Below are 26440 nucleotides of genomic sequence, written 5' to 3'. Positions count from 1 at the left end.
ATAGCATGTTCAACTCAGCATGACATCTATAGCATGTTCAACTCAGCATGACGTCTATAGCATGTTCAACTCAGCATGACGTCTATAGCATGTTCAACTCAGCATGACATCTATAGCATGTTCAACTCAGCATGACGTATTATAGCATATTCAACTCAGCATGACGTATTATAGCATGTTCAACTCAGCATGACGTCTATAGCATGTTCAACTCAGCATGACGTCTATAGCATGTTCAACTCAGCATGATGTCTATAGCATGTTCAACTCATTATGACGTATTATAGCATGTTCAACTCAGCACAACGTATTATAGAATGATCAACTCAGCATGATGTCTATAAGATATTCAACTAAGCATGACGTCTATAGCATGTTCAACTCAGCATGACATAATATAAGCCATTTAGCAGACACTTTTATCCAAAGCGACTAACAATCATGCATGCATACATTTTACGGGAATCAAACCTACTATCCTGGCGTTGCAAGCCCAAAGCTCTGCTAAGTCAGCTACAGAGGACGTCTATAGCATGTTCAACTTTGACTGCACAACATTGAAAAAACATTATGTCCATATTAGGACATCCTGAAAATAAGTATTGTTGAGATTGAGACTGTCCTATGGACACCGGTGCAAAAACAAAACATCCCTAGTTTTCTCGTTTTGTAGACACTGAAACTGTAAAACAGGGACACCTATAGGCCTAAATAGCTAGCTAGAACGCAGAGGAATGTGTCCCAGTGAATAATGGGGCCTGTATCTGAGTGGTGTGTCTGAGAGGGTTCTGGTGCTGGCTGCATGGCAGCAGATGAAGTGCAATACCTTTTAGTCTCAACCGCATTAGTGCACAGACCATTAGGGCCACTGCTCATTCATTCCACATTAGAGACAAAAAGCCCAGGCCAGTGGTAAAATGAGGGCTTAATTAAATCAGTGTTTAACTTGTGTTATACTCAACCAGAGACGGAGAGGGATTGTGTCCTTTGTTGAGGGTGACAAATGACCTTGAGTGGGGATGGGCTGGGATGGGCTGGGATGGGCTGCGATGGGTGGGGGTGGCCTGGGATGGGCTGAGATGGGTGGGGATGGGCTGGGATGGGCTGGGATGGGCTGGGCTGGGATGGCCTGGGATGGGCTGGGATGGGCTGGGCTGGGATGGCCTGGGATGGGCTGGGATGGGCTGGGCTGGGATGGGCGGGGATGGCCTGGGATGTGCTGGGCTGGGATGGGCTGGGCTGGGATGGGCTGGGATGGGCGGGGATGGGCTGGGATGGGATGGGTGGGGGTGGGCTGGGCTGGCCGGGGATGGGCTGGGCTGGGATGGGCTGGGATGGGCTGGGCTGGGCTGGGATAGGCTGGGATGGGCGGGGATGGGCTGGGATGGGCTGGGATGGGATGGCCTGGGATGGGCTGGGATGGGCTGGGATGGGCTGGGCTGGGATGGGCTGGGACGGCCTGGGATGGGATGGCCTGGGATGGGATGGGATGGGTTGGGATGGGCTGGGCTGGGATGGGCTGGGTTGGGATGGGCGGGGATGCGATGGGATGGGATGGGATGGGCTGGGATGGGTGGGGGTGGGCTGGGCTGGCCGGGGATGGGCTGGGCTGGGATGGGCTGGGATGGGCTGGGCTGGGCTGGGATAGGCTGGGATGGGCGGGGCTGGGCTGGGCTGGGCTGGGATGGGATGGGATGGGCTGGGCTGGGCTGGGATGGGTGGGTGGGGGCTGGGCTGGCCGGGGATGGGCTGGGCTGGGATGGGTGGAGATGGGCTGGGATGAGCTGGGATGGGATGGGTGGGGATGTTTCTTGGAGAGTCCCAGATTGTTAATACCGATTCATTAACACCAGAATGTCAATAATGATTTATTAGTCTGACGATCAAACCGTAACTTCTCATATATTGACAGATATTGAATATCATTGTTGAATATCATTATTGAAGATCAATACGGAGAGGGATTGTGTCCTTTGTTGAGGGTGACAAATGACCTTGAGTGGGGATGGGCTGGGATGGGCTGGGATGGGCTGCGATGGGTGGGGGTGGCCTGGGATGGGCTGAGATGGGTGGGGATGGGCTGGGATGGGCTGGGATGGGCTGGGCTGGGATGGCCTGGGATGGGCTGGGATGGGCTGGGCTGGGATGGCCTGGGATGGGCTGGGATGGGCTGGGCTGGGATGGGCGGGGATGGCCTGGGATGTGCTGGGCTGGGATGGGCTGGGCTGGGATGGGCTGGGATGGGCGGGGATGGGCTGGGATGGGATGGGTGGGGGTGGGCTGGGCTGGCCGGGGATGGGCTGGGCTGGGATGGGCTGGGATGGGCTGGGCTGGGCTGGGATAGGCTGGGATGGGCGGGGATGGGCTGGGATGGGCTGGGATGGGATGGCCTGGGATGGGCTGGGCTGGGATGGGCTGGGACGGCCTGGGATGGGATGGCCTGGGATGGGCTGGGATGGGTTGGGATGGGCTGGGCTGGGATGGGCTGGGTTGGGATGGGCGGGGATGCGATGGGATGGGATGGGCTGGGATGGGTGGGGGTGGGCTGGGCTGGCCGGGGATGGGCTGGGCTGGGATGGGCTGGGATGGGCTGGGCTGGGCTGGGATAGGCTGGGATGGGCGGGGATGGGCTGGGATGGGCGGGGATGGGCTGGGATGGGCTGGGCTGGGCTGGGCTGGGATGGGATGGGATGGGCTGGGCTGGGATGGGTGGGTGGGGGCTGGGCTGGCCGGGGATGGGCTGGGCTGGGATGGGTGGAGATGGGCTGGGATGAGCTGGGATGGGATGGGTGGGGATGTTTCTTGGAGAGTCCCAGATTGTTAATACCGATTCATTAACACCAGAATGTCAATAATGATTTATTAGTCTGGCGATCAAACCGTAACTTCTCATATATTGACAGATATTGAATATCATTGTTGAATATCATTATTGAAGATCAATATTGAATATCATTATTGAATTACTATTTCGTGATCAAATTAGAGGAGATGGTATTAAAAACTATATAGCCTTCCTGTATTTTGTCTCAATCAAAGCACATTCTGCCTTGTGGAGCACGCTGTTGAGTTTTGGCCGCATTATATTTTTTGGGGACTACTCAGCTAAACATCTTATAAGAAATGAGATGGTATTTTTTGTGTAACAGTAACGTTATACTATTATATTAGGTTATGTTATGTAGAATACTAATGAATCATTGTGATCTTCCAAGACATTGATTCAGCTTTAAACTAAATTTACTAAATGATGAGAGGTGGCGCTCTTCCTTGCTCTGGCAGAACTGCACCCCTGCGGTTGACTGCAGCGAATGAGCAGTTGATGGGTAGCCTACTCTTGATGCAGAAATGAGAGACCTCATGTGTGCAGTGGCGTGTATTCATGGATGCCAAGGGAAGCCAGGCTTCCCCCCAAAATATAAAAAATACATATATTTCGTCTCTCTGTGATTCATAATTTTTCTTCAATTGGCAAGAGGCTGAATGTATCTCACAGGCTTGAATGAACCAGCACCCCTCTGTCTCTCTATGTGTAGGCCATCTATCTGATGATGTCTGATCCAAAGGAGTATGATATTGTTGCCGCCCGTATGGTTAAGCTAGACTGCACGAGCTCAACTGTGAATGGTCCTTGCGCACCAAAAAAAAAATTGTCAAGGGAAGCCAGTTTGGATTTGGCATCACTCCTATCTAATCCCATTGAGAGCATATGTCATTGACAGAAAAACTTGAATTGTTGCATCTCGTTGTGTTGTTGTCCTCCGATGGCTAGCTAGTCAGCTAGCTAAAATGATCCCTTTCCTAAATTAGCCAAGGAAACATTTCTGGTTGGTCTAAGGGAATGTAAAACAGTTAGGAAGGGAGTCTTTTAAAATGGGATTGTGTAAAGTAGCAGCAAATATGTTGAATGAGCAACTGTTCAGCATGGAGAGCCTCACAAGTTTGACGACATTACCTTATAGCTAATACATCTATTTACTTACTTTTGTAGTTCTCCAAGTTTAGCTGGAATTTAGCCCGAAAGGATTTGAGAAATATGATTGGTTGACGATAGGCCTATGACATTGGCTCATCTTGCGCTGCGCAGGATATCAGATCTTAACAACAATGACAGACTACCACGTCCTGATGATATCTTTCCATGAGTGTAACGTGACTGCAAGAGACAGGTTGGAATGTCTGACTGAAATACAGGACACATCAACCTGTTTTTCTAAGTTGGTGGTGTTTGAATTTGTTGATAAAATGCGAGACATGACTGTTTGGTTACAGGACAAAGGGACACAGGGCCAACATGCAGGATTGTACCCCACAATTGCATTCATCTTGTCCTAGACAAGAGCACCCCGATTTTCCTTGCATTTGGTTTCAGTTCAGATTGTAGATATTTAGTGACCCTGTACAAAATAATGTCAAATTCAAACGTTAAATGTATAAATGTATGGTGTCCATATTAGGACAGCTTCAATCTCAGATGGACTTATTCAATCTCTGCACCTACTGTTTACCCAGAAAGCTCCATGCAGTCCCGACTCTGTCACATCAGAGCCCGATATTTCATTTGGAAATGAATCCTGGCAACCAGCTGCTTTGATCTCCTTGAGCATTTCCCCTCCCCGTGTTAATTTCCCCCCCCAAAAACAGGGAAATGTATACAGTGGCAGTCATTCTGTCAATGTGAGCAGAGATTAGTTTAAGGAATGCTCGCATCAAATGTGTTTACCAGCTGCTTCAGGCCACCAGATCCTCTTGTCCCTAGGAATAAAGGCTCATGACAGCTGGGTAAGATTGCACCTATAAATCATCTGCCAGAGGTATTCAAATATGATCTGACATCCTATACCAGCTAAAGGCTCCGACAGCCAATCAAACCCTGACTATCACGCCCATACGAATAAATCTACTCTTTGTACTCTTAGTTAAAGAAAAGAAAAAAACGCCAAGGGTGCATTTTGGGGAGATCCGGAATATAACAACTGGGGTGTTTCTTTCTTTCTTTAATAACAGATTCTCATTTAAAAGGGAATCAGGGTGTGTCGTATGTCTTGCTGGTGACATTTCCAGAGAACAGTGTGGCGATCGGTTTCAGCTTGGCTTTGGAGCGATGTCATCCATCACACAGGCTCTGTGGTAAATGGCTTATGTAATTCTGTTTCAGATGAATTGCTGTGGGAGAGATGTCACCACTAACATTATTGTGATCTATATTTTTCCTACAAGAAGTTGTTGCTGCATTTTTTGGGCTAAATGTTTTGCTAATTGTGTTTTTAACCATTCTCCTAAACCATTTTCAGTATCGTCCATGCCCATTTGGATCTTTCATGCTTAACCTGTCATTTACACACATCATTACATTTGACATTAAATGCCCCACTGCCGGCCAAATACATTACTGCATTCTCGTGGGGTTTAAGCTCCCCAAGCTATATCACATGATCAATTTCTGCTCTTTAAAAATGTTGGATGGGATTCAATAATTTGTGCAATTTCATTAGCACATTACTGGTTAGACACATTTTCAATATCCATGTTAGTTTAAACAAAAACACTAGCACGAACAGCATATCATATTTCATTTGCAGCCATGTCTATGCACTGTATGTAGGCTATAGGGACGCTACTGGCTTTGAAGGACAGCCCTCTTTGAAATGAGCCTGATTATAAATATCTCAAGAATCTGAACTTGATCAAGTACCAAAAATGGAGACTTGAACAACTTTATGTACAGTATATTGTTATCACAAAACAGTCTATATTTACAAATGCAAAGTTTGGGTGGCTAACAGGCTGCACAGCGACAAACCTAGCCCATAATGCATCTCGTTTTGATTGAACAGTGTGTTTTGCTGGCCGTTTATGACAGCCCCAAAAGCAGCAACCTTTCAAACTTTGTAAAAAATTCCATGTGACATTTAGAAAAACTGAAAATATTTAATATCTTCCAGCGGCATCTTAGCCCACAGCATTACCTGGTTCCATGTCAAAGTCTATGTGAAGTTGAAGTAAAATCCACACATTAGCTGTTAATTAAGCAGTTTGTAAGGAGAGAAATACTGAGAGCCTTTTCTACTTTCCATTTTTGAATGTAAATATCCAGATAATGGTTCATAGCAGCACCTCAGAGATTCACCTCTGGAGGAAAATCAGCTTCTGAACCGGATAGACATAATTAGTGACCTTTTCATTGTGATCAAAAAGAGACTATTGTAATTCCTAGCCCCTACCAGAACCATAATCCAGTCCATCATTTATTCCGTAATTCCTAGCCCCAACCAGCGCCACAATTCAAGCAAAGAGAACGTTCACATTCCAGCTAGAATTCCTCACAACCCACCTAGAATTCCACCCAATCCACCTAGAATTCCACCCAATCCACCTAGAATTCCACCCATTCCACCTAGAATTCCACCCAATCCACCTAGAATTCCACCCATTCCACCTAGAATTCCACCCATCCCACCTAGAATTCCACTCATTCCAGCCATTGTATCATTGTGAAGGGCTCATTTCCCATGAACTGTAGAGAGCATGTAGTAACCAGCAGGTATAATGAGAGCCATACATGCAGGTGAACTGAACAATGACATTTTCATGTCATTAACCCAACAAACTCAATTTCACCCTCCTCTGCTTTCAAACAGACCGTGTTTCACGGTCCTGACCTTAACAATGAAGAGCATGTGTGCTACATTTTAGTCTGAGCGGAAGGCACATACACTATGATGAACTGTGCTTTCCTCTTGTAAATAAAGATTCAGATAGAGAATGCTCCACATCACTAAATCCCCCTTGAGTTGTAAAGCGTGTTATTCTTAAACTTAGAAATGCTTAAGTTTTCCTAATACATTTATCTGGTTGAATAAAGGCTAAGTAAAATAAACTTAATTTCCCACATTAATTGAATTATATAATTCTGTGATGTTTTTTTTTATTTATTTATTTATTTAACCTTTATTTAACCAGGTAGGCAAATTGAGAACACGTTCTCATTTACAATTGCGACCTGGCCAAGATAAAGCAAAGCAGTTCGACACATACAACAACACATAGTTACACATGGAGTAAAAACAAACATATAGTCAATAATACAGTGAAAAGATAAAAAAATAAGTCTATATACAATGTGAGCAAGTGAGGTGAGATAAGGGAGGTGAAGGCAAACAGATATATGTATAAATAAATAAAAATATAAAAAGGCCATGGAGGCGAAGTGAGTACAACACAGCAAGTAAAATAAAAACTAAAAAAAACACTGGAATGGTTGGTTTGCATTGGAAGAAAGTGCAAAGTAGAGACAGAAATAATGGGGTGCAAAGGAGCAAAATAAATTAATAAATAAATACAGTAGGTAAAGAGGTAGTTGTTTGGGCTAAATTGTAGATGGGTTATGTACAGGTGCAGTAATCTATGAGCTGCTCTGACAGCTGGTGCTTAAAGCTAGTGAGGGAGATAGGTGTTTCCAGTTTCAGAGATTTTTGTAGTTCGTTCCAGTCATTGGCAGCAGAGAACTGGAAGGAGAGGCGTCCAAAGGAAGAATTGGTTTTGGGGGTGACTAGAGAGATATACCTGCTGGAGCGCGTGCTACGGGTAGGTGCTGCTATGGTGACCAGCGAGCTGAGATAAGGGGGGACTTTACCTAGCAGGGTCTTGTAGATGACCTGGAACCAATGGGTTTGGCGACGAGTATGAAGCGAGGGCCAGCCAACGAGAGTGTACAGGTCGCAGTGGTGGGTAGTATATGGGGCTTTGGTGACAAAACGGATGGCACTGTGATAGACTGCATCCAATTTAATGAGTAGGGTTTTGGAGGCTATTTTGTAAATGACATCACCGAAGTCGAGGATTGGTAGGATGGTCAGTTTTACAAGGGTATGTTTGGCAGCATGAGTAAAGGATGCTTTGTTGCGGAATAGGAAGCCAATTCTAGATTTGACTTTGGATTGGAGATGTTTGATGTGGGTCTGGAAGGAGAGTTTACAGTCTAACCAGACACCTAGGTATTTGTAGTTGTCCACATATTCTAAGTCAGAGCCGTCCAAAGTAGTGATGTTGGACAGGCGGGCAGGAGCAGGCAGCGATCGGTTGAAGAGCATGCATTTGGTTTTACTTGTATTTAAGAGCAGTTGGAGGCCACGGAAGGAGAGTTGTATGGCATTGAAGCTCGCCTGGAGGGTTGTTAACACAGTGTCAAAAGAAGGGCCAGAAGTATACAGAATAGTGTCGTCTGCGTAGAGGTGGATCAGAGAATCACCAGCAGCAAGAGCGACATCATTGATGTAAACAGAGAAGAGAGTCGGTCCAAGAATTGAACCCTGTGGCACCCCCATAGAGACTGCCAGAGGCCCGGACAACAGACCCTCCGATTTGACACACTGAACTCTATCAGAGAAGTAGTTGGTGAACCAGGCGAGGCAATCATTAGAGAAACCAAGGCTGTCGAGTCTGCCAATGAGGATGTGGTGATTGACAGAGTCAAAAGCCTTGGCCAGGTCAATGAATACGGCTGCACAGTATTGTTTCCTATCGATGGCGGTTACGATATCGTTTATGACCTTGAGCGTGGCTGAGGTGCACCCATGACCAGCTCTGAAACCAGATTGCATAGCGGAGAAGGTGTGGTGTGATTCGAAATGGTCGGTAATCTGTTTGTTGACTTGGCTTTCGAAGACCTTAGAAAGGCAGGGTAGGATAGATATAGGTCTGTAGCAGTTAGGGTCAAGGGTGTCCCCCCCTTTGAAGAGGGGGATAACCGCAGCTGCTTTCCAATCTTTGGGGATCTCAGACGACACGAAAGAGAGGTTGAAGAGGCTAGTAATAGGGGTGGCAACAATTTCAGCAGATAGTTTTAGAAAGAAAGGGTCCAGATTATCTAGCCCGGCTGATTTGTAAGGGTCCAGATTTTGCAGCTCATTAAGAACATCAGCTGACTGTATTTGGGAGAAAGAGAAATGGGGAAGGCTTGGGCGAGTAGCAGAGGGGAGGGCAGTGCTGTTGTCCCGGGTAGGGGTAGCCAGGTGGAAAGCATGGCCAGCCGTAGAAAAATGCTTATTGAAATTCTCAATTATAGTGGATTTGTCGGTGGTGACAGTGTTTCCTATCTTCAGGGCGGTTGGAAGCTGGGAGGAGGTGTTCTTATTCTCCATGGACTTTACGGTGTCCCAGAACTTTTTTGAATTTGTGTTGCAGGAAGCAAATTTCTGCTTGAAAAAGCTAGCCTTGGCTGTTCTAACTGCCTGTGTATATTGGTTTCTGGCTTCCCTGAAAAGTTGCATATCACGGGGGCTGTTCGATGCTAATGCAGAACGCCATAGGATGTTTTTCTGTTGGTTAAGGGCAGTCAGGTCAGGAGAGAACCAAGGGCTATATCTGTTCCTGGTTCTAAATTTCTTGAATGGGGCATGCTTATTCAAGATGGTGAGGAAGGCATTTTTAAAAAATGACCAGGCATCCTCTACTGACGGGATGAGATCAATATCCTTCCAGGATACCCCGGCCAGGTCAATTAGGAAGGCCTGCTCGCTGAAGTGTTTCAGGGAGCGTTTGACAGTGATGAGTGGAGGTCGTTTGACCGCTGACCCATTACGGATGCAGGCAATGAGGCAGTGATCGCTGAGATCTTGGTTAAAAACAGCAGAGGTGTATTTGGAGGGCAAGTTTGTTAGGATGATATCTATGAGGGTACCCGTGTTTACGGAATTGGGGTGGTACCTGGTAGGTTCATTAATAATTTGTGTGAGATTGAGGGCATCAAGCTTAGATTGTAGGGTGGCTGGGGTGTTGAGCATGTTCAAATTTAGGTCGCCTAGCAGCACGAGCTCTGAAGATAGATGGGGGGCAATCAGTTCACATATAGTGTCCAGAGCACAGCTGGGGGCAGAGGGTGGTCTATAGCAGGCGGCAACGGTGAGAGACTTGTTTTTAGAGAGGTGGATTTTTAAAAGTAGAAGTTCAAATTGTTTGGGAACAGACCTGGATAGTATAACAGAACTCTGCAGGCAGTCTTTGCAGTAGATTGCAACACCGCCCCCTTTGGCCGTTCTATCTTGTCTGAAAATATTGTAATTGGGGATAAAAATGTCTGAATTTTTGGTGGTCTTTCTAAGCCAGGATTCAGACACGGCTAATACATCCGGGTTGGTAGAGTGTGCTAAAGCAGTGAACAAAACAAACTTAGGGAGGAGGCTCCTAATGTTAACATGCATGAAGCCAAGGCTATTACGGTTACAGAAGTCATCAAAAGAGAGCGCCTGGGGAATAGGAGTGGAGCCAGGTACTGCAGGGCCTGGATTCACCTCTACATCACCAGAGGAACAGAGGAGAAGTAGGATAATAGTACGGCTAAAAGCTATGAGAATTGGTCGCCTAGAGCTACCAGAGCAGAGAGTAAAAGGAAGTTTCTGGGGGCGATAAAATAGTTTAAAGGAATAATGTACAGACAAAGGTATGGTAGGATGTGAATACAGTGGAGGTAAACCTAGGTATTGAGTGATGATGAGAGAGATCTTGTCTCTAGAAACATCATTGAAACCAGGTGATGTCATCGCATATGTGGGTGGTGGAACTGCAGGGTTGGATATGGTATAGAGAGCAGGGCTAGAATCTCTACAGTGAAATAAGCCAATAAACACTAACCAGAACAGCAATGGACAAGGCATATTTACATTAAGGAGAGGCAAGCTTAATCGAGTGATAAATAAGGGTCCAGTGAGTAGAGGTTGGTTGGGGTCGTGGCGATCCAGACAGCTGGCCGGGTATATGGCTATCGGTAGCAGCATAGGATGGAGGTCTGTTTGTAGATACCTCGTGCGTTTCCGTCGGTAGGTTCCGTGTAGTGGGGTTTTGTTCAGATAGCAGCCGATAAGACAGCTAACGATTAGCGGGCCTCAGATGAGCGTTCAGGTAACGCCGGGACGGAGGTGCCGGTTGGATAAATCCCTCGGGCAGATAACGTCGGCAGTCAGTCGTGAAGGCCCGGTGGGGTTCCGTATCTGCAGCAGCAACAAAGAAGCGGGTCCGGATGGTGATGGAACTCCTCAGCTGGCTAGCTCCAGCATGATTTGAGTTAGCTCCGGGGTCGACGTAAGCCAATAGTCACACGGTATGCAGCTAGCTAGCTGCGAAATCAAGGTGCAAAATAGAGGCTGAGGCTGCGGTTGGAATCCGGGGAAACTGAGAGAAAAAAAAGTCCCGGAATGCTCCGGTCCGAGTCGCGTTGCACTAAAGTGCCGGTAGATTATCGAGCTAGAGGAATAGCTGATGACCGCAAAACGTGGGCAGCTGAAACACCAACGCTAGCCAGCAAACCGGCTAATTTCGGGGCAGCTACAGATTAGCTTCTGGCTAGCTATCGGAGTAGCTTCTGGATTAGCTTTCAGGCTAGCTTCTGAATTAGCCCCTGGCTATCTTCCACGATGGATTTTCAGATTGAGGTGAATAGTACTTATTGTAATTGGTGAAGCGGGTTGCAGGAAAGCTTTTGCAGGAAAGCTTTTGTAGTTGAGTTCTTGGATAATAAAATAAATAAAAGATATGTGAAGAAAAGGTGTAAATATATATATATACAGGACACGACACGACAACACGGAAAAATACGTCTGAACTGCTAAGCTACCTTGGTCATCACAGATGTATTATTTCAACCCCCCCCTTTTTTAGACTATAAAATGTTTTTCTCAAAAGTATAGATTTTGTTCTAAAGCCATCTGGTTCAAATTGAAATTAAAGTCAATGAGTAGGGAACAGTAAATATCCAGATATATGACACATATTTCCCCCACAGACAGATGGAGGTATCCAAGTAACAACCAGGCAACAATGACCTAAAGTGACAGGTAGACTGAGGACACACAGGGAATGTCAGCTCCATTTCCAGGTGCTGTAACAGCCAGGCCCTGGTTCTTCTCTCCCCTCTATAGCTTGTACCACTTCCTCTAGCCCCGGGAGGCCAAGATGGATGGCTGAGCATTAACATGGCCCCTTGAGCGTGTAGACTGTTGTACTGTGATCAAGTAGCCCATGTTCCCAGATACCCCACTGCCTCCCCCATCTGTCCCTCAGTGGACACGGCAACCCATTCATTCACCTCTGCCCAGACTATTCATAACAACCAGCTCCACCAGCCAACAATCCAGCCTACGCCTCATTCTATAGCCATGTCACACAGAGAAAGACATGGGAGCTCATGATGCCAGTTCATCCACCTGTGTTAGAGTTTCACTTGAGTGAACCTCACTCTAATCTGTTCATCTCTCGAAGTAGTGTGTAGTAGTGTATCATCGCTGGGGCATGATGAAGAACCATCTGCTCAGGCTTAGTGTAGTTATACGGCAAGTGTTACTGATGACTGCTGAGGGCCTGTTGGCGTGTTGGAAAACACATGCTTTTCGGCTATAGAAATCATCACAATACAAAAGGATGTATCTTGTAAAGCTCAGAAAGTCCTCTATATTGTAGTAGCCTATGTTTAGTGCATTCCGAGTAAAAACGTAGGCTACTTAAGATTCAATAGTCTCTAGGGGATGGTTCTGCTTCTGTTGCACAACGACAAAACATCTTACAACCTGAAGGACACGTTTTGTCAGAACACAGCCTGTCCTTGGGTAAGCTCTTTGTGAAGACCATGTGGCGACTTGAAGTGTCCGTCTGTTTGCGTTCAGAGGATGCATATGGAGAGAATTTAGTGCCCCATTTATGTTGTAGACTGGAAGCTGCTACGCTGTAAACCTGGACTCCAGAGACCAATAGTTATGAGGTGATATCCTGCATGGGATTGTGCACATTTCTAAATAAATGACTGAGGCACCAGAGATAGTATAGTATATCTCTAATCCGTGTGGTAACTTACACTCACATTTTTTATATTTGTACACTATTGTGTTTTAACTATTTTAAAGGCAACGTAAAAAGCTATATGGCAATTCCTTTGCCATTGAAATGCTGTCGGTTGACTTTCACTATATACAGTATACACAGTGTTTTTGCACTACTATTGACCATGCACATGAAAATTCTCTTGCTGCTATCAATATTTTTGTTGATAGAAAATCAATGTCACTTTAACAGCAGTCGTGTAGTGCCAACATCATGTCATTCCGACCCGGAATAGTACTGGCATGCATTAAGTGACTCCCAGTGAGTTCCTTCTGTGAAAGGATGAATCAGAGAGCAGAAATGACCTTGAATTGATCCTGAGGCTACTTTATCCTCTCTGGCCCATGCAGTTGAAATCCATCCACATACAGTGACCTGGGTTCAAATATGATTTGAAATCATTTAAAATACTTTCTCCGGGCTTGATTGAGCTTGTCTGGCGCAATGGAACCAATAGAATAGTCACAACAAGTGCAAACCCCGCCCATCTGGCACTCCAGGCCGACTAGAGCAAACACTGGAAGTATTTGAAAGATTTCATAGAGTATTTAAACCCAAGTCTGGTACTGGAGTGCTCCGCAGTAGCAGGATGTGGTGGAGTGGTTCAGGAGCTCGCAGCAGTCAGAGGACAGGCCAGGGCCGCCGGGGGGGGCGGGGGACGAGGCGACACGCTGCGCTGGGAACTCTGTCAGCTGGGGTGACAGCCTGGCACAGGCTGCAGCCATGTTTCTCCATTAAACAACATAGAAAATGTTTTCTAGATAACTTCACAGAATGGAAGGGAGGTTACAGAACCAGATGGTTAGAAAAAGGGTAGAGGCTGAGGTAGATAAGGGGAGGAGATGAGAAAAGAAGAGGAGAGGAGATCGGGGAAGGGAGAGAGACAGAATGAGAACGGTGTCTAATGATAGGACAGCGTGTCATTAGACTTTCATGACACTAGCATCCCTAGCATGATGGGGAGCAATTTCTTTAATTACTCAAAGATTTTCTCTAAATATGTTGGCTGTTTGGAATTCTTAATGACACTGTGGAACATTAGGAGATTCCATTAAGAGGAAATAGTTTTCTCTTCACTTAAGGCGTGCACGTTATGAACAGGGAAAAGAAATCTCCCTGCCACAAATCAGTATCATCATACTTAATCAGTCCTTCGGGAGAATCACTCAACAGTGGTACACCACACACATGCACGCGCATGTGCACGCACGCACACGCACGCGAACACACACACAAGTAGATCTGCAGTTTTCTGTTTCTTGTGGATACTGGATGGTTTGAATGTTGTCATGTTTTCAACATTCTTACAGTTTGTATTTCCTAGCCTGAATATTAGCATCAATATTAATGCAGAATAATCCTCCCTCAGAATCAGCTTGTCCACGGAACATGCTTTTGCCTCATGTCCATAAATTAAATGATGGATAGAAATAGCATAATTTAGTTTAATGGAACCATTCTTGCTTAACGTCTTTTAAAAGAGAGTGTACATAATGAATACACATAATCTGATGACACATTCTGCATGCAGTGCTGTCTGTAAAGATTATGTTAACATTTGCTTTTCGAGGTGCAAACACGCCCGAGAATAGCCAGTTACATTTGTTGTTGTTGTTGTTGAGATTATTGCTATAAATGAATCCATTACTTTATTCCTTCAATATCCTTTCAGAAAGTCATAATTCTGAATGGTTGGTGCGTTATATAGTCTGCTGTATTGTTACTTTGACAGGTTAATAATTACAAAACACAGACAGACATTGATGGTTTATCGCAACACTGGTCTTATAGCACTTCATATAGTTACATTTTTTTTGTGCAAATTTCACATCGACGTCAATGTATGATCTATCTTAAAATGTGAGTTATACACACAAATCCTTATGAATGCAACATTTCATGAAGAGATTGTGATAGATACTTTATCGTCTTAGGGGGATCAAAAGCATTCTCTCGACAGTTTAAAGGCAATGTTCCAGGGCCTCCAGAATAGCGCAGCAGTCTAAGGCACTGCTTTGCAGTGTTAGAAGCATCACTACATACCTGGGTTTGATCCCAGGCTGTATCACAACCGGCCGTGATTGGGAGTCCCATAGGGCGGCAAACAATTGGCCCAGCGTTGTCCGGGTTAGGGGAGGGTTTGGCCGGGGGGGCTTTACTTGGCTCATCCTGCTTTTGTGGCGGGCCGGGCGCCTGCAGGCTGACCTTGTTCGTCAGTTGAACAGTGTTTCCTCTGATACATTGGTTCGGCTAGCTTCCGGCTTAAGCGGGCGGGTGTTAACTTGGTATGTCAAGTTTCAGAGGACGCATGACTCGACCTTCGGCCTCCTGAGCCCGTTGGGGAGTTACAGCGATGAGACAAGATTGAAAAAGGGGCTAAAAAAATTAATAAAGTCAATGTTACTATATTCGTCAAATGAAATCAAAGTTTATTGGTGGCGTACACAGTTTAACAGGTTAGCTCATAACAATGCAGTTCAATGTCAAACAGATAAAAATGTTAAGAGAAATACAAATGAAAGGCACAAAATCAAGAACGGGGGGCTGATCCAATTAAATACCCAATTAGTGCTGCAGCAGTATCAAACTGCAATCTATACCGGTGAAGGCTCCTCAGAGGAGGAAGGGGAGGACCATCATCATTAGTGAATTAAATTTTTTAAAATTGTGAAACATTGAAAAAGTTATCCTTTTTAGATAAAACTATATTAAATATATTCAGATGTCACCAAGCTAGGTTCAATACATCTCTGGTTCCATAGTGTAGTGGTTATCATGTCTGCTTTACACACAGAAGGTACTGGGTTCGAGCCCCAGTAGAACCACAGCCTTTAGGGGCTCCCGAGTGACGCAGCGGTCTAAGGCACTGCCATCTCAGTGCTAGAGGTGTCACTACAGACCCTGGTTCAATGCCGGGCTGTATCACAACCGTCCCATATGGCAGCACACAATTGGCCCTCCATCGTCCAGTTAGGGGAGGGTTTGGCCGGGGTAGGCCGTCATTGTAAAATAAGAATTTGTTCTTTAACTGACTTGCCTAGTTAAATAAAGGTTAAATAAAAAATACATTAAATTCAATACAAATAGTCTGGGTAGCCATTTGACTAGGTGTTCAGGATTACCCAGACTATTTGCATTGGCCCACCATCCCCCTCTTTTACGCTGCTGCTACTCTCTGTTATTATCTATGCATAGTCACTTTAATAACTCTACCTACATCTACATATTATCTCAATTACCTCGACTAACCGGTGCCCCCCGCACATTGACTCTTTACCGGTATCCTCTGTATATAGCCTCGCTATTGTTATTTTACTGCTGCTCTTTAATTATTTATAACTTTTATTTCTTATTTTTTTGTATTTTTCTTAAAACTGCATAGTTGTTTAAGGGCTTGTAAGTAAGCATTTCACTGTAAGGTCTACACCTGTTGTATTCAGGGCATGTGATAAATACAATTAGATTTGATTTGATTTGTCCACCCAATCAAAGGATCAGAGAATGAATCTAGTACTGAAACATAAGCTACAACTAGCTAGCACTGCAGTGCATAAAATGTGAGTAGTTGACTCAAAAAGAGAGAAAGACAATAGTTGAACAGTTTTGAACAATTTAATTTCTTCACAAATGAAGGAGAAGCAAGAGAGAGAGAGAGAGAGATTTTTTCCCGTTCACTTACTTAGCTTGCTAATGCAGCTAGCTAGTTTAGCCTACTCAAACACCCGGATCAAACAGAGAGGGATGCTATGTTAGCTAGCTGGCTAAGGCTATCCAACACTGGAACTCTTCCAAGTCAAGGTAAGCTTTTGGTTTGATTCATTTATTGCCACCGAGGCTGCCGGTGTAACTGCTAAATTGCTTGCTGTACATGATTGTAGCGGGTTTACTAACGTGTTAGTTCTAGTAGCTATGTTGACTATGAAGTTAGCTAATATGCTGACAATGATGTAGGCTGTGGGTAGCGGTTAGTGGTTATGGTATGAAGGTTTAACTTGGAAAGGTTTTTTCACCTGGTCACAGACAGCTATTGTGTTGTGCACTGGAGGAGAGGACGGAAATGCGAGAAGGAATGATACCACGAGCAAAGTGATAATGCTGTTTGTATGTGGCTGCTATGAAAGTGAACTGATCAGGGCTGTATTTATTCTGCCGATTCTTTTGAAAAACGTTTCTTACGCGGAAGCAAACGGAGTAAAAGGGGGATAAACATACCTGATTTTTTCCAATAGTAACTCAAGTTTTTCAACTGTTTGGACTAATGATTACACCCCAGATCAGCTAGATGCAGGAAAGAGTGTGAAAGGCGGTATTGAATGTGTCACTGTCTGTCACCTTGATTACTCAAAATGTTCTCTCGACATTGTAAACTTTCATTCGTGGGCTAGGTTGTAGCAACCTCATGATTGGTATAGGGAAAATTTGAGTATCATGTAGATATGTGATATGAATGACAGTCATCCAATGTGCTGTAATATAAATAAGGCCAAGCTCATAAAAAATTGTCACATCTACTCCCTCTCCTCCCCTCCCGTGTTCGACGTCACCGGTATACTAACCACCGGTCCTGAGATCCATCATTACGCACACCTGGCATCAGTCATTACCGCGCACCTGTACGTCATCATGTGGCACACCTGGACTTCATTACCTCACTTATTACCTCCCCTATGTCTGGCACTCCCTTAGGTTCCTTGCCCAGTGAGTATTGTTGCTGTGTATATGCGTAGACGCTACTGTTATGTTGTCTCGTTTCATGTTTGTTGTTTTATTAAACGTTTCACCTGCTACTCGACTCTCAGCATCTCCATTACAAAATTAATCACCCTCCCTAGTCTTAAACGGCACCGACCGCCACTGATCTATTCATACAGCTTGTACACCGGGAGAATTTACACAAAATAAACTAAGAATGATATGTACATCAGTAGATATATTAGAGTGTCAAGAATCCAGCATATAAATCCATATGCAGTATGTATAACCAGTGTAACTAAAATACAATGTACAATAGTAGAAATCATAGAATAAGCTATATCGGGGATACAGTATTTAAATACACAGTGTGAAATGGAATGTGACCAGTGGTTCAATGTCTCTACAACATGGGACAGCACCATTGGCTGTGAGTGTGTGTATGTGCGTGTGTGAGTAAGTGAGTATGATGTATGTGTGTGTGTGTGTGTGTGTGTGTGTGTGTGTGTGTGTGTGTTTGGTGTGAGTGAGTGAGCATGAGCGTGCATCACTTGGCAGACAGCTAGTGATGGCTGTTCAACACTCTGATGTTCAGCTAATAGAAGCTGTTTTTTAGTCTCTCTGTCTTGAGTTTAATGCACCTGTACTATGTCCGTCTGTCGAACAGTAGCCAAGTGAACAATCCGTGGCTCTAGGTCCTTGATGATCTTCTTGGCCTTCCTTTGACGCCAGGTGCTGTAGATGTCCTGGAGGGCAGGCAGCGTTGCCCCGGTGAAGCGTTGGGCTGTCCGCACCACCCTCTGGAGAGACATGTGGTTAAGGGCGGAGTAGCTGCCGTACCAGGCTGGGAAACAGCCTGACAGAATGTACTCAGATGGTACGTCTGTTGAAGTATTCCTCCTTCCTCTTTCCCTCTCCAAAAGGACCACAATGGAAATAAGCTGTTAAGCTTTATTGTGTTATCCTTGATGATTTTCTTAAATTGTATGTGGAGGCGTCACCAGCTGGAGCGCCCTTATGTATGGATTTGACAAATTGTCAAATCAATTCAATCAAGTTCGTGAGGGTCTTTTCTTCAGCCGCCTGAGGTTGTAGAGGCGCTGTTGCGCCTTCTTCACCACGATGTCGGTGTGGCGAGACCATTTCAGGTCCTCAGTGATGTGCACACTGAGCATTTGACCCTATCCACTGCGGCCCGTCGATGAGGATGGGTGTGTGCTCCCTCTACATTAGGGGGCTGAACAAACCCCTGGAGGACCCCCGTATTGAGGATCAGTGTGGTGGTGTTGCTGTTGCCTACCCTCACCACTCGGGGTTGGCCCGTCAGGACATCTAGGATCCAGTTGCACAGGGAGGAGTTCAGACCCAGGTGGTGGGTTTAGTGATGAGCTTGGAGTCACTATGTTATAGTCGATGATCAGCATCCTCTTGGCCATGTGGGATAGGGTGGTGTGGAGTGCAACGGTGATTGCGTCGTCCGATAATCTGCCGGGCGGTATGCAAATTGTGGGTCAAGGGTGACAGGTATGGTGGAGGTGATATGGTCCTTGACTTTCAAAGCACTGAATAATGACAGTGATGAGTGCTACGGGGCGATAGCCATTTAGTTTAGTTATCTTGGCCTGCTTGGTTACAGGAACAATGGTGGCCATCTTGAAGCAAATGGGGACAACAGACTGGGACGGTGAGAGGTTGAAAATGTCAGTCAATACTCTAGCCAGCTGGTCTGGGCATGCTCTGAGGACGCAGCTTGGGATGCCATCTGGGGCGGCAGCCTTGTGAGGGTTAAGTAAAGTCCCCAGTGTAGGGGACCTGTGTGGTTCTGGTACCGGTTCTGACTGACATTTTGCTTATAAATCGATCTGTGGACACCGTAGATCGAAACGGCTTGCATTGAGCAATAGCCCCCCGGTATGTGAACCTTTGTGACGTAGGATCATGTGATTATACTCTTTTTAGAAAGCATGTAAGTCATTTCAAGCCTTATTCATACAGTCTTGTTGAATAGGAAATACATCACATCAAAGATTTGTTGCAGATTTGTATCATATTTGTACTGTGACTACACCTCAGCAATTTATAACTATATCTAACAGAAAGGTGAGATTTTAACCTTTCTTGGAGTATGCAGCATTACTAGTTATTGTTTATGACCCTCTCATGATGAATAATTACTTCTGGGGATTACGTAGATGACATTTTCAATTACATTTAGTTATATTTAACTGGTTAACACGCTTGAAGGTCCTACTCACGTCGGCTACAGAGATCGAGAGCCCGCTGTCCTCGTGAGCAACATCTGCGACTCTGTGTTGTTTTCCTCCAAATGGGCAAAAAAGGCGTTTAGCTTGTCAGGGAGTGAGGCGTCAGTGTCCGCGATGTACCTGGTTTTCCCTTTATAATCAGTGATGGTCTGAAAGCCCTGCCAAACGCATCTTGCGTCTGAGACGTTGTATTGCAACTCCACTTTGTCCCTGTACTGTATTTTTGCCTCTTTGATTGTCTTGCAGAGGTCATAGGTGAGGTCATAGGTGAGGTCATAGGTGAGGTCATAGGTGGTCTGTTTATAGTCGCCATGGGTCCAGTCACTTTACCGTGGTTAAATGCTGTGGTTTGAGCTTTCAGTTTTGTGTGAATGCTTCCATTGGTTTGGGTATGTTCTAAACGTCACTGTAGGAACAACGTCCTCTATACACTTCCTGATGAACCCAGAGAGAGAGTCAGTATATTTGTCCATGTTTTTCCGAGGCGGCCCGGAACATATCCCAGTCCGCGCTGGGTTGTCTAGACTGAGGATCCTGCTCCGGGTACTCTAGACAGAGGATCCCTCTCCGGGTAGTCTAGAGAGAGGATCCTGCTCCGTGTAGTCTAGAGAGAGGATCCTGCTCCGTGTAGTCTAGACAGAGGATCCCAATCCGGGTAGTCTAGAGAGAGGATCCTGCTCCGTGTAGTCTAGAGAGAGGATCCCACTCCGGGTAGTCTAGACAGAGGATCCCAATCCGGGTAGTCTAGACAGAGGATCCTAATCCGGGTATGTCTAGACAGAGGATCCCACTCCGGGTAGTCTAGACAGAGGATCCCACTCCGGGTAGTCTAGACAGAGGATCCCACTCCGGGTAGTCTAGACAGAGGATCCCACTCCGTGTAGTCTAGACAGGATCCCACTCCGGGTAGTCTAGACAGGATCCTGCTCCGTGTAGTCTAGACAGAGGATCCCACTTCGGGTAGTCTAGACAGAGGAATTTGTTTGTCTATAAATTAAATGGATTGATTAGTTGTCCACCATTAAAAGTACACATGGACAACTAAGTTTATTTCAGAATAAACAGAACTGAGTTAGTACCCAATTTGTCTTAGCCTATAATGACAGTTTGATTTGTATTAATTTCCCCTCTCCTGTTTCAAACACTTTTTTTATTTTAGAATGGTATGGAAAAATAATACCACATGCATATACTGTTACAAGCCCTGAGACAAGTGAGCAACAGAAAATAATATGAAAAGTCATGAAACAAAATCAAAACAGTTTCCAAGAGCACATAGGCACAATCTTTGTTCCAGACTTGACATGTGGTTATTCTGCATTGATAGCATGCCCTGCTCTCTGCTCCTGTGTTGCACTGTGTCTCTTTCAGCTAGCTGAAGTGGAAAGAGAGAAGTCCAGAACACCTTCTGCCATTGTTGTGGCTGCCAAGACCCTCTCCTGGTGGGACCACCCTTGGCATATTGTTTGGCAGCCCTCCTAGCTTGACAATACTTACTTAATGAAGACATGGTGTTCCACTCACAATGTTCTATCATGGAGGGTGTGGTGTTTCTGTTATGAATATTTGAATTCTTCATTAAGTCATCAACACATATGCGTCTCTTGCTAGCACATCTGGGTATTGCATGTAATCAATGCCTTTTGGCATCAACGGTTCACCGTACACGCAAGCGTTGCTACGAAGCAAATATGATCACTGTAGGTGGTGGCTGCCCTACACATTAAGTATTGAGATGTTAGCTGCAGCCTCTGACCAGGACTCAGGTACACAGTGTCCATATTATAACAGGCTCCGTCTCAGCAAGACTTGTTTCAGAAGCTGTCCTAATATGGACCCCATACAGGTAAATGGAGTGCCACAAAGGGAAGGAGGCCATCCAGCCAGCGGCCGTCAGTGCTGGGAGTAAATGTCATCAGTCAACCATGGCGGTGGGGCCAGGTCATTGGTGATGGAATACCCCAACGCTGTCCCAGAGACACACAACTCCATCATCGCTTCACCCCAGATGGAATGAATAAAGTGTCAAAATTCATGTTACTTTTAAAAGGTACGCTTTTGAAATGGAAACGGAAAAAGGGGAAAATCCTCCACTGAGGAACATTGAAGTTCTAGTGAGACAACATCGACGGTACAACCGATCCGGCACTGAGGAAATAAGCATTTGATATCATTTGGCAACAACATCCCTCAGTAGGAGGAGTTTCAGATGTACTTCTGAGATACCCTTTCTACTTTACTGCCGTTTCATTTTAGAACACAGACTCTTGAAATGCTGAGGCGTGTAACTTCTTCCTACACTGGTACTATGAATAATTCAGTGATGGAGCTTCTGAAACAACATTCAGGGATGGAGCTTCTGAAACATCATTCAGGGATGGAGCTTCTGAAACATCATTCAGGGATGGAGCTTCTGAAACATCATTCAGGGATGGAGCTCCTGAAACATCATTCAGGGATGGAGCTTCTGAAACATTATTCAGGGGTGGAGCTTCGGAAACATTATTCAGGGATGGAGCTCCTGAAACATCATTCAGGGATGGAGCTCCTGAAACATCATTCAGGGATGGAGCTCCTGAAACAGCTTCTGAAACAATGTCCATAACAATTCCCATATGCCCTTTTTTTATCAACCAAATCTGTGCAGTCCCCACAGGCTGTAAAACAATAATACGCATTTTAATTGAACGCCATTTGAAGGTTATATTCAACGTTGGAATATAACGTTATTAAAAAGTACACTTTTCATGTCCCATTTTGTCATCTTTTCACTGATCCACTCCACAAAGAGATAAGTATGCATTTGGAGAGTCTGTCTTTTTGGAGGGTTGTTCATCGATGTGAGGTTCTCACAGATGGAGGGGAGGATGGCCAACATCCCTGGAGGACCTGGAAAGCCAACTGGATCCATCGGCCCATACAGGAGACAGGTCACTTTCAGTATGAAGAGACGCCATACTCAGAATGAAGTTGAAATAGCCTGTACCATTTCCTGGCCCCTTGAATCATTTGTGTCAGTATCTGAAATTGTCCGCCTTGCTCAATTAGTTGTGCACCCCTGGTCCTATACCATACAGAGGCGATGGAAAGTTGGCAAGAGCGATGTGAGATTACGCATTGGGACAATGCTGAAGAGAAAAGACACATCAATATAAAACTTTTTTTTATTCAGAGTATACTGTTCTCAGTACAAACAATACCACATTTCCCCCATCACCTACATTTGTGGTCTATACATTTTAGTTACTGTATATTCAGTGTAGCATATAAACAAACATACGCTGTAATGATTACTGTACATTTTTACAGGACTTTTTTTTTTTTTTTTACTGTGCAGACACAAAAAAGTGTTGCGTTGCTTTTCACTGGGCGTTTATCTGATGGGGAAAGAAATATGTATGACTATTTATAGAATATTTAACTGTTTATACGCCATTGACACGTTGTCCCCCTTTCTATTTCTTTATGCCCATCCAATTTCAAAATTGCTCAGGTTTTCAAGGGCGTCATCGGTAATCAATATTTATACGGTTGGACTTTAATAACTTGGGATACTTCCTGTTACTTGGCTGATCCAAAAAGGCACCTTATTCCCTAGGTAGTGTACTACTTTTAACCAGGGTCCTGGACAAAAGTAGTGCACTAGAGATTAGGGTGCCAATACAGACACAGCCTTTGTCTCTGTGTAATCATTCAAATTGTGAATTAAAAAAGTAAAATGGACCATAGAATTATGCTAATATTTTGCATATTGTGTCAATTGAAGGTAATTTTGGGTTACGTTTATGAATTAACAGTGCTACAACTGTAATACCTTCCAAAATGGGAGAGTGCAACTGTGATCTATCTGTGATTCTAGTAACTCAACTCCCATGCTGTGAAAATAGGCCTCTACACTACTATGCAATACATGAAAAAGCACTTAGAGAGATGGCTTATGAATAAAATGAAAAATATATGTGCAGGAGCCAAAGAAAGACTTTGAGTTGGCATCTGGCCATTTTGATGATCTAATTCCCCACTAAAGAGCTATGAAATATGGGAAACGGTATTGACCAACATTCCTTGACATTGGCGGCTATCATAACTGCTGTGTATATGTCAGGTAATGACTTTCTCATCTCATCAATTCGATCTTATCTGAATCTCACTTGATTTGGTGTTACTTTGTATTTTAGGGGCAATATGTGGATACTAGACTTATCTGACAGCCTCTGGGCAGCGTTCCAGCCAGCCGATAAGCTTGGGCATATGTTTGCAATGCAAGATTACATCACAGCATTTGATTTCCCCCTTGAGGCTTCTCATCGGCTCCGACAAAACAGGGGAAAACACGTTCGTATGGCATTATATTTGATGCGTTATAAAACTAAATGGCATTTGATAATTATGTGTCAAGATGTGACACCCCCGGATCATTTAGACCCATCACACACAAATTGCCTGAATACTAGCAAGCGTTTATGGAATGCGTCCCAAATGGCAGTCTATTCCCTATATAGTGCACTACTTTTGAATATAGCCCAATTGGGCCTTGGTCGAAAGTAGTACACTATATAGGGAACAGGGTTCCATTTGGGATGCACTCTTTGACTGTTACTCACTGGTCCTTGCATGCATTTATTTTTTTACTGGTATTGAGGTATACATCTTCTGAGACAATGGATAGAGACAGGTCAGTCCTTGACCCTCCGAAGGGGTTATCCATTCTGCATTCAACTTTTAACACATTCCCCAACCCTCCATCTTTATTGATTGTGTTCATTTATAACGATTTTGATATACAGTGATTGCTCTCCCCAGTACGAATATGAGAAGGATGTTATTGCCCCTGAATAAATCCACTGGTGGCATTTATGGATGAACGGAAGCATGATTTAATTTAGCAGCCATTTTCTATTGATTCACTGCAGACAAACCTGTGTTATTGACAGAAGCGGGTGTCAAAATGCATCACTCACACTAGTGCCTAGAGCTCTGCTGCAAATATAAGTTGTGTCCCAAATTGAACCCTATTCCCTATACAGTGAACTACACCCTGGTCAAAAGTAGTGCACTATATATGGAATAGGGTGCCATTTGGGACCCCCTTAGTCGGGTGATTCTCATGAAACCAGTTTTAACCGTGGCAGTATCAAATTGAGTTAGAAAACCATGATGCATCTTCAACAATCAGCTGTCATTCTGAAGACTAAGATGTCTAGTGTCTTATTTTAAATACATTTCCACCCCAAATTCTTATTGCTGTAGTTTGTCCATAAATCATAAAAATGGTATACTAGTTGAGGTTTACATGAAACTATGTCTGTGGACATGTCTTTCATTACTGTAATACTTTTTCAAGTTGCTATAAAAACGTTAAAAAAAAAATGTTCATAACGTTTTATTCACCGATGACGCATCATCTAGATGAGTAGTCCTTAGATGAGCACAAATTAATTTAATTTCTTCATGTATATGCCTTCAGAATGAGGATCTTATTCTCAAACACACAAATGGGCTTTAGTGACGTGGTCAATTGTTTGCTGACTCACAATGTCTGTCTCCTATTACTTACAGATTGAGCCTCTCATTACCAAAACACACATTTCTCATTACCGAATAATTTGTAGGTCCGTTTTGGTAATGAGAACCTTAATTTTGGTAATGATAATAAGCTATTTCTAATGTATAGGTAATGGGTGTGCTGCGCTGGTAACTTTTAATATTTACTAGGACCACTGCTTACTGTAAGGAGTATGATGGGAGACAGAGAGCTGGTTTCAAGCGCAGGGCGCAGCAGGTGTTTATTTGGTAAAGGACCGCAGAAGGTCATACACAGGGGGTCCAAAAAGGTAACAGTACAGGCAGGGGAAAAGGCTAGTAATGTAATCCGGGAGATCAGGCAAGAGGTTGATGACAGGAAATCTGACAGGCAAAAGTACAGGCAGGGAATAGGCAAAAAACTAAGTTAGTGAGGATGGCCAAAAACTACAATACACAGGAGAACTAATGGACAGAAACAGAGCTCCAAATGACTTAATGGAGGATGGGGTGCCAATAACTGAACTAAATAGTGTGTGTAAATGACATACAGGTGTGTGAACAGGTTATCAGAATTCAGGTGATTGGGATCTGGAGAGTGAGCTGCGTTCAGTGGATCTGTGTGTTTGAGAGTGTGAGTTGGAAAGTGAGCTGCGTTCAGGGGATCTATGTGTTTGAGAGTGTGACCTGGAAAGTGGGCTGGAAAGTGAGCTGCGTTCAGCGGATCTATGTGTTTGAGAGTGTGAGCTGGAAGCAGACGTTACACTTACACCTATTGAACATACTTTACATTGTTTTTAAACATCAGTTATTTTATTAAGTAGGAGTTGTCAGGAAATATGGGTGTTTAACCCCATTTCATTTACTTAAAGACACAATCTGGAGTTTGTGTTTCAGCAATGAGCAACCCCGCCACTTAATGGAGAATATCCCACATTTTTGACACGAGTACCTGTTTTAGCACTTACCTATAGTGTTTGATCCCAAGACAGTTTTTGGTCCGTATCCCACATGTTTCGATATTTTCTAGGAATATCATGTTATGCCATTTGCCCATAGGATCCCATTCAATTTAGATATACTTCTAAAAA

The 26440-nt window shown here is 44.4% G+C and overlaps 1 protein-coding gene and 1 non-coding gene across 2 annotated transcripts; one reads left to right on the top strand and one right to left on the bottom strand.

Annotated features, from left to right (window-relative positions):
- Positions 1-941: 941 nt before the first annotated feature.
- LOC129852752 (basic proline-rich protein-like) lies at positions 942-13595 on the bottom strand. The gene is made up of 3 exons (XM_055918413.1): positions 13438-13595; positions 1995-2775; positions 942-1679 (listed from the first exon to the last, which is right to left on the bottom strand). Exons 1-3 carry the CDS (start codon positions 13593-13595, stop codon positions 942-944), a joined length of 1677 nt encoding a protein of 558 aa, XP_055774388.1.
- Positions 13596-15622: 2027 nt separating this feature from the next.
- Positions 15623-15695, top strand: trnav-uac (transfer RNA valine (anticodon UAC)). The gene has a single exon. It is a non-coding gene; the product is annotated as a tRNA-Val (tRNA).
- Positions 15696-26440: the final 10745 nt, after the last annotated feature.

This window comes from Salvelinus fontinalis, chromosome 4 (assembly GCF_029448725.1).
Source record: "Salvelinus fontinalis isolate EN_2023a chromosome 4, ASM2944872v1, whole genome shotgun sequence".
Lineage (NCBI taxonomy): Eukaryota > Metazoa > Chordata > Actinopteri > Salmoniformes > Salmonidae > Salvelinus > Salvelinus fontinalis.
The sequence above is the reverse complement of the archived record's forward strand: the minus strand, read 5'-3'. Positions and strand labels throughout refer to the sequence as shown.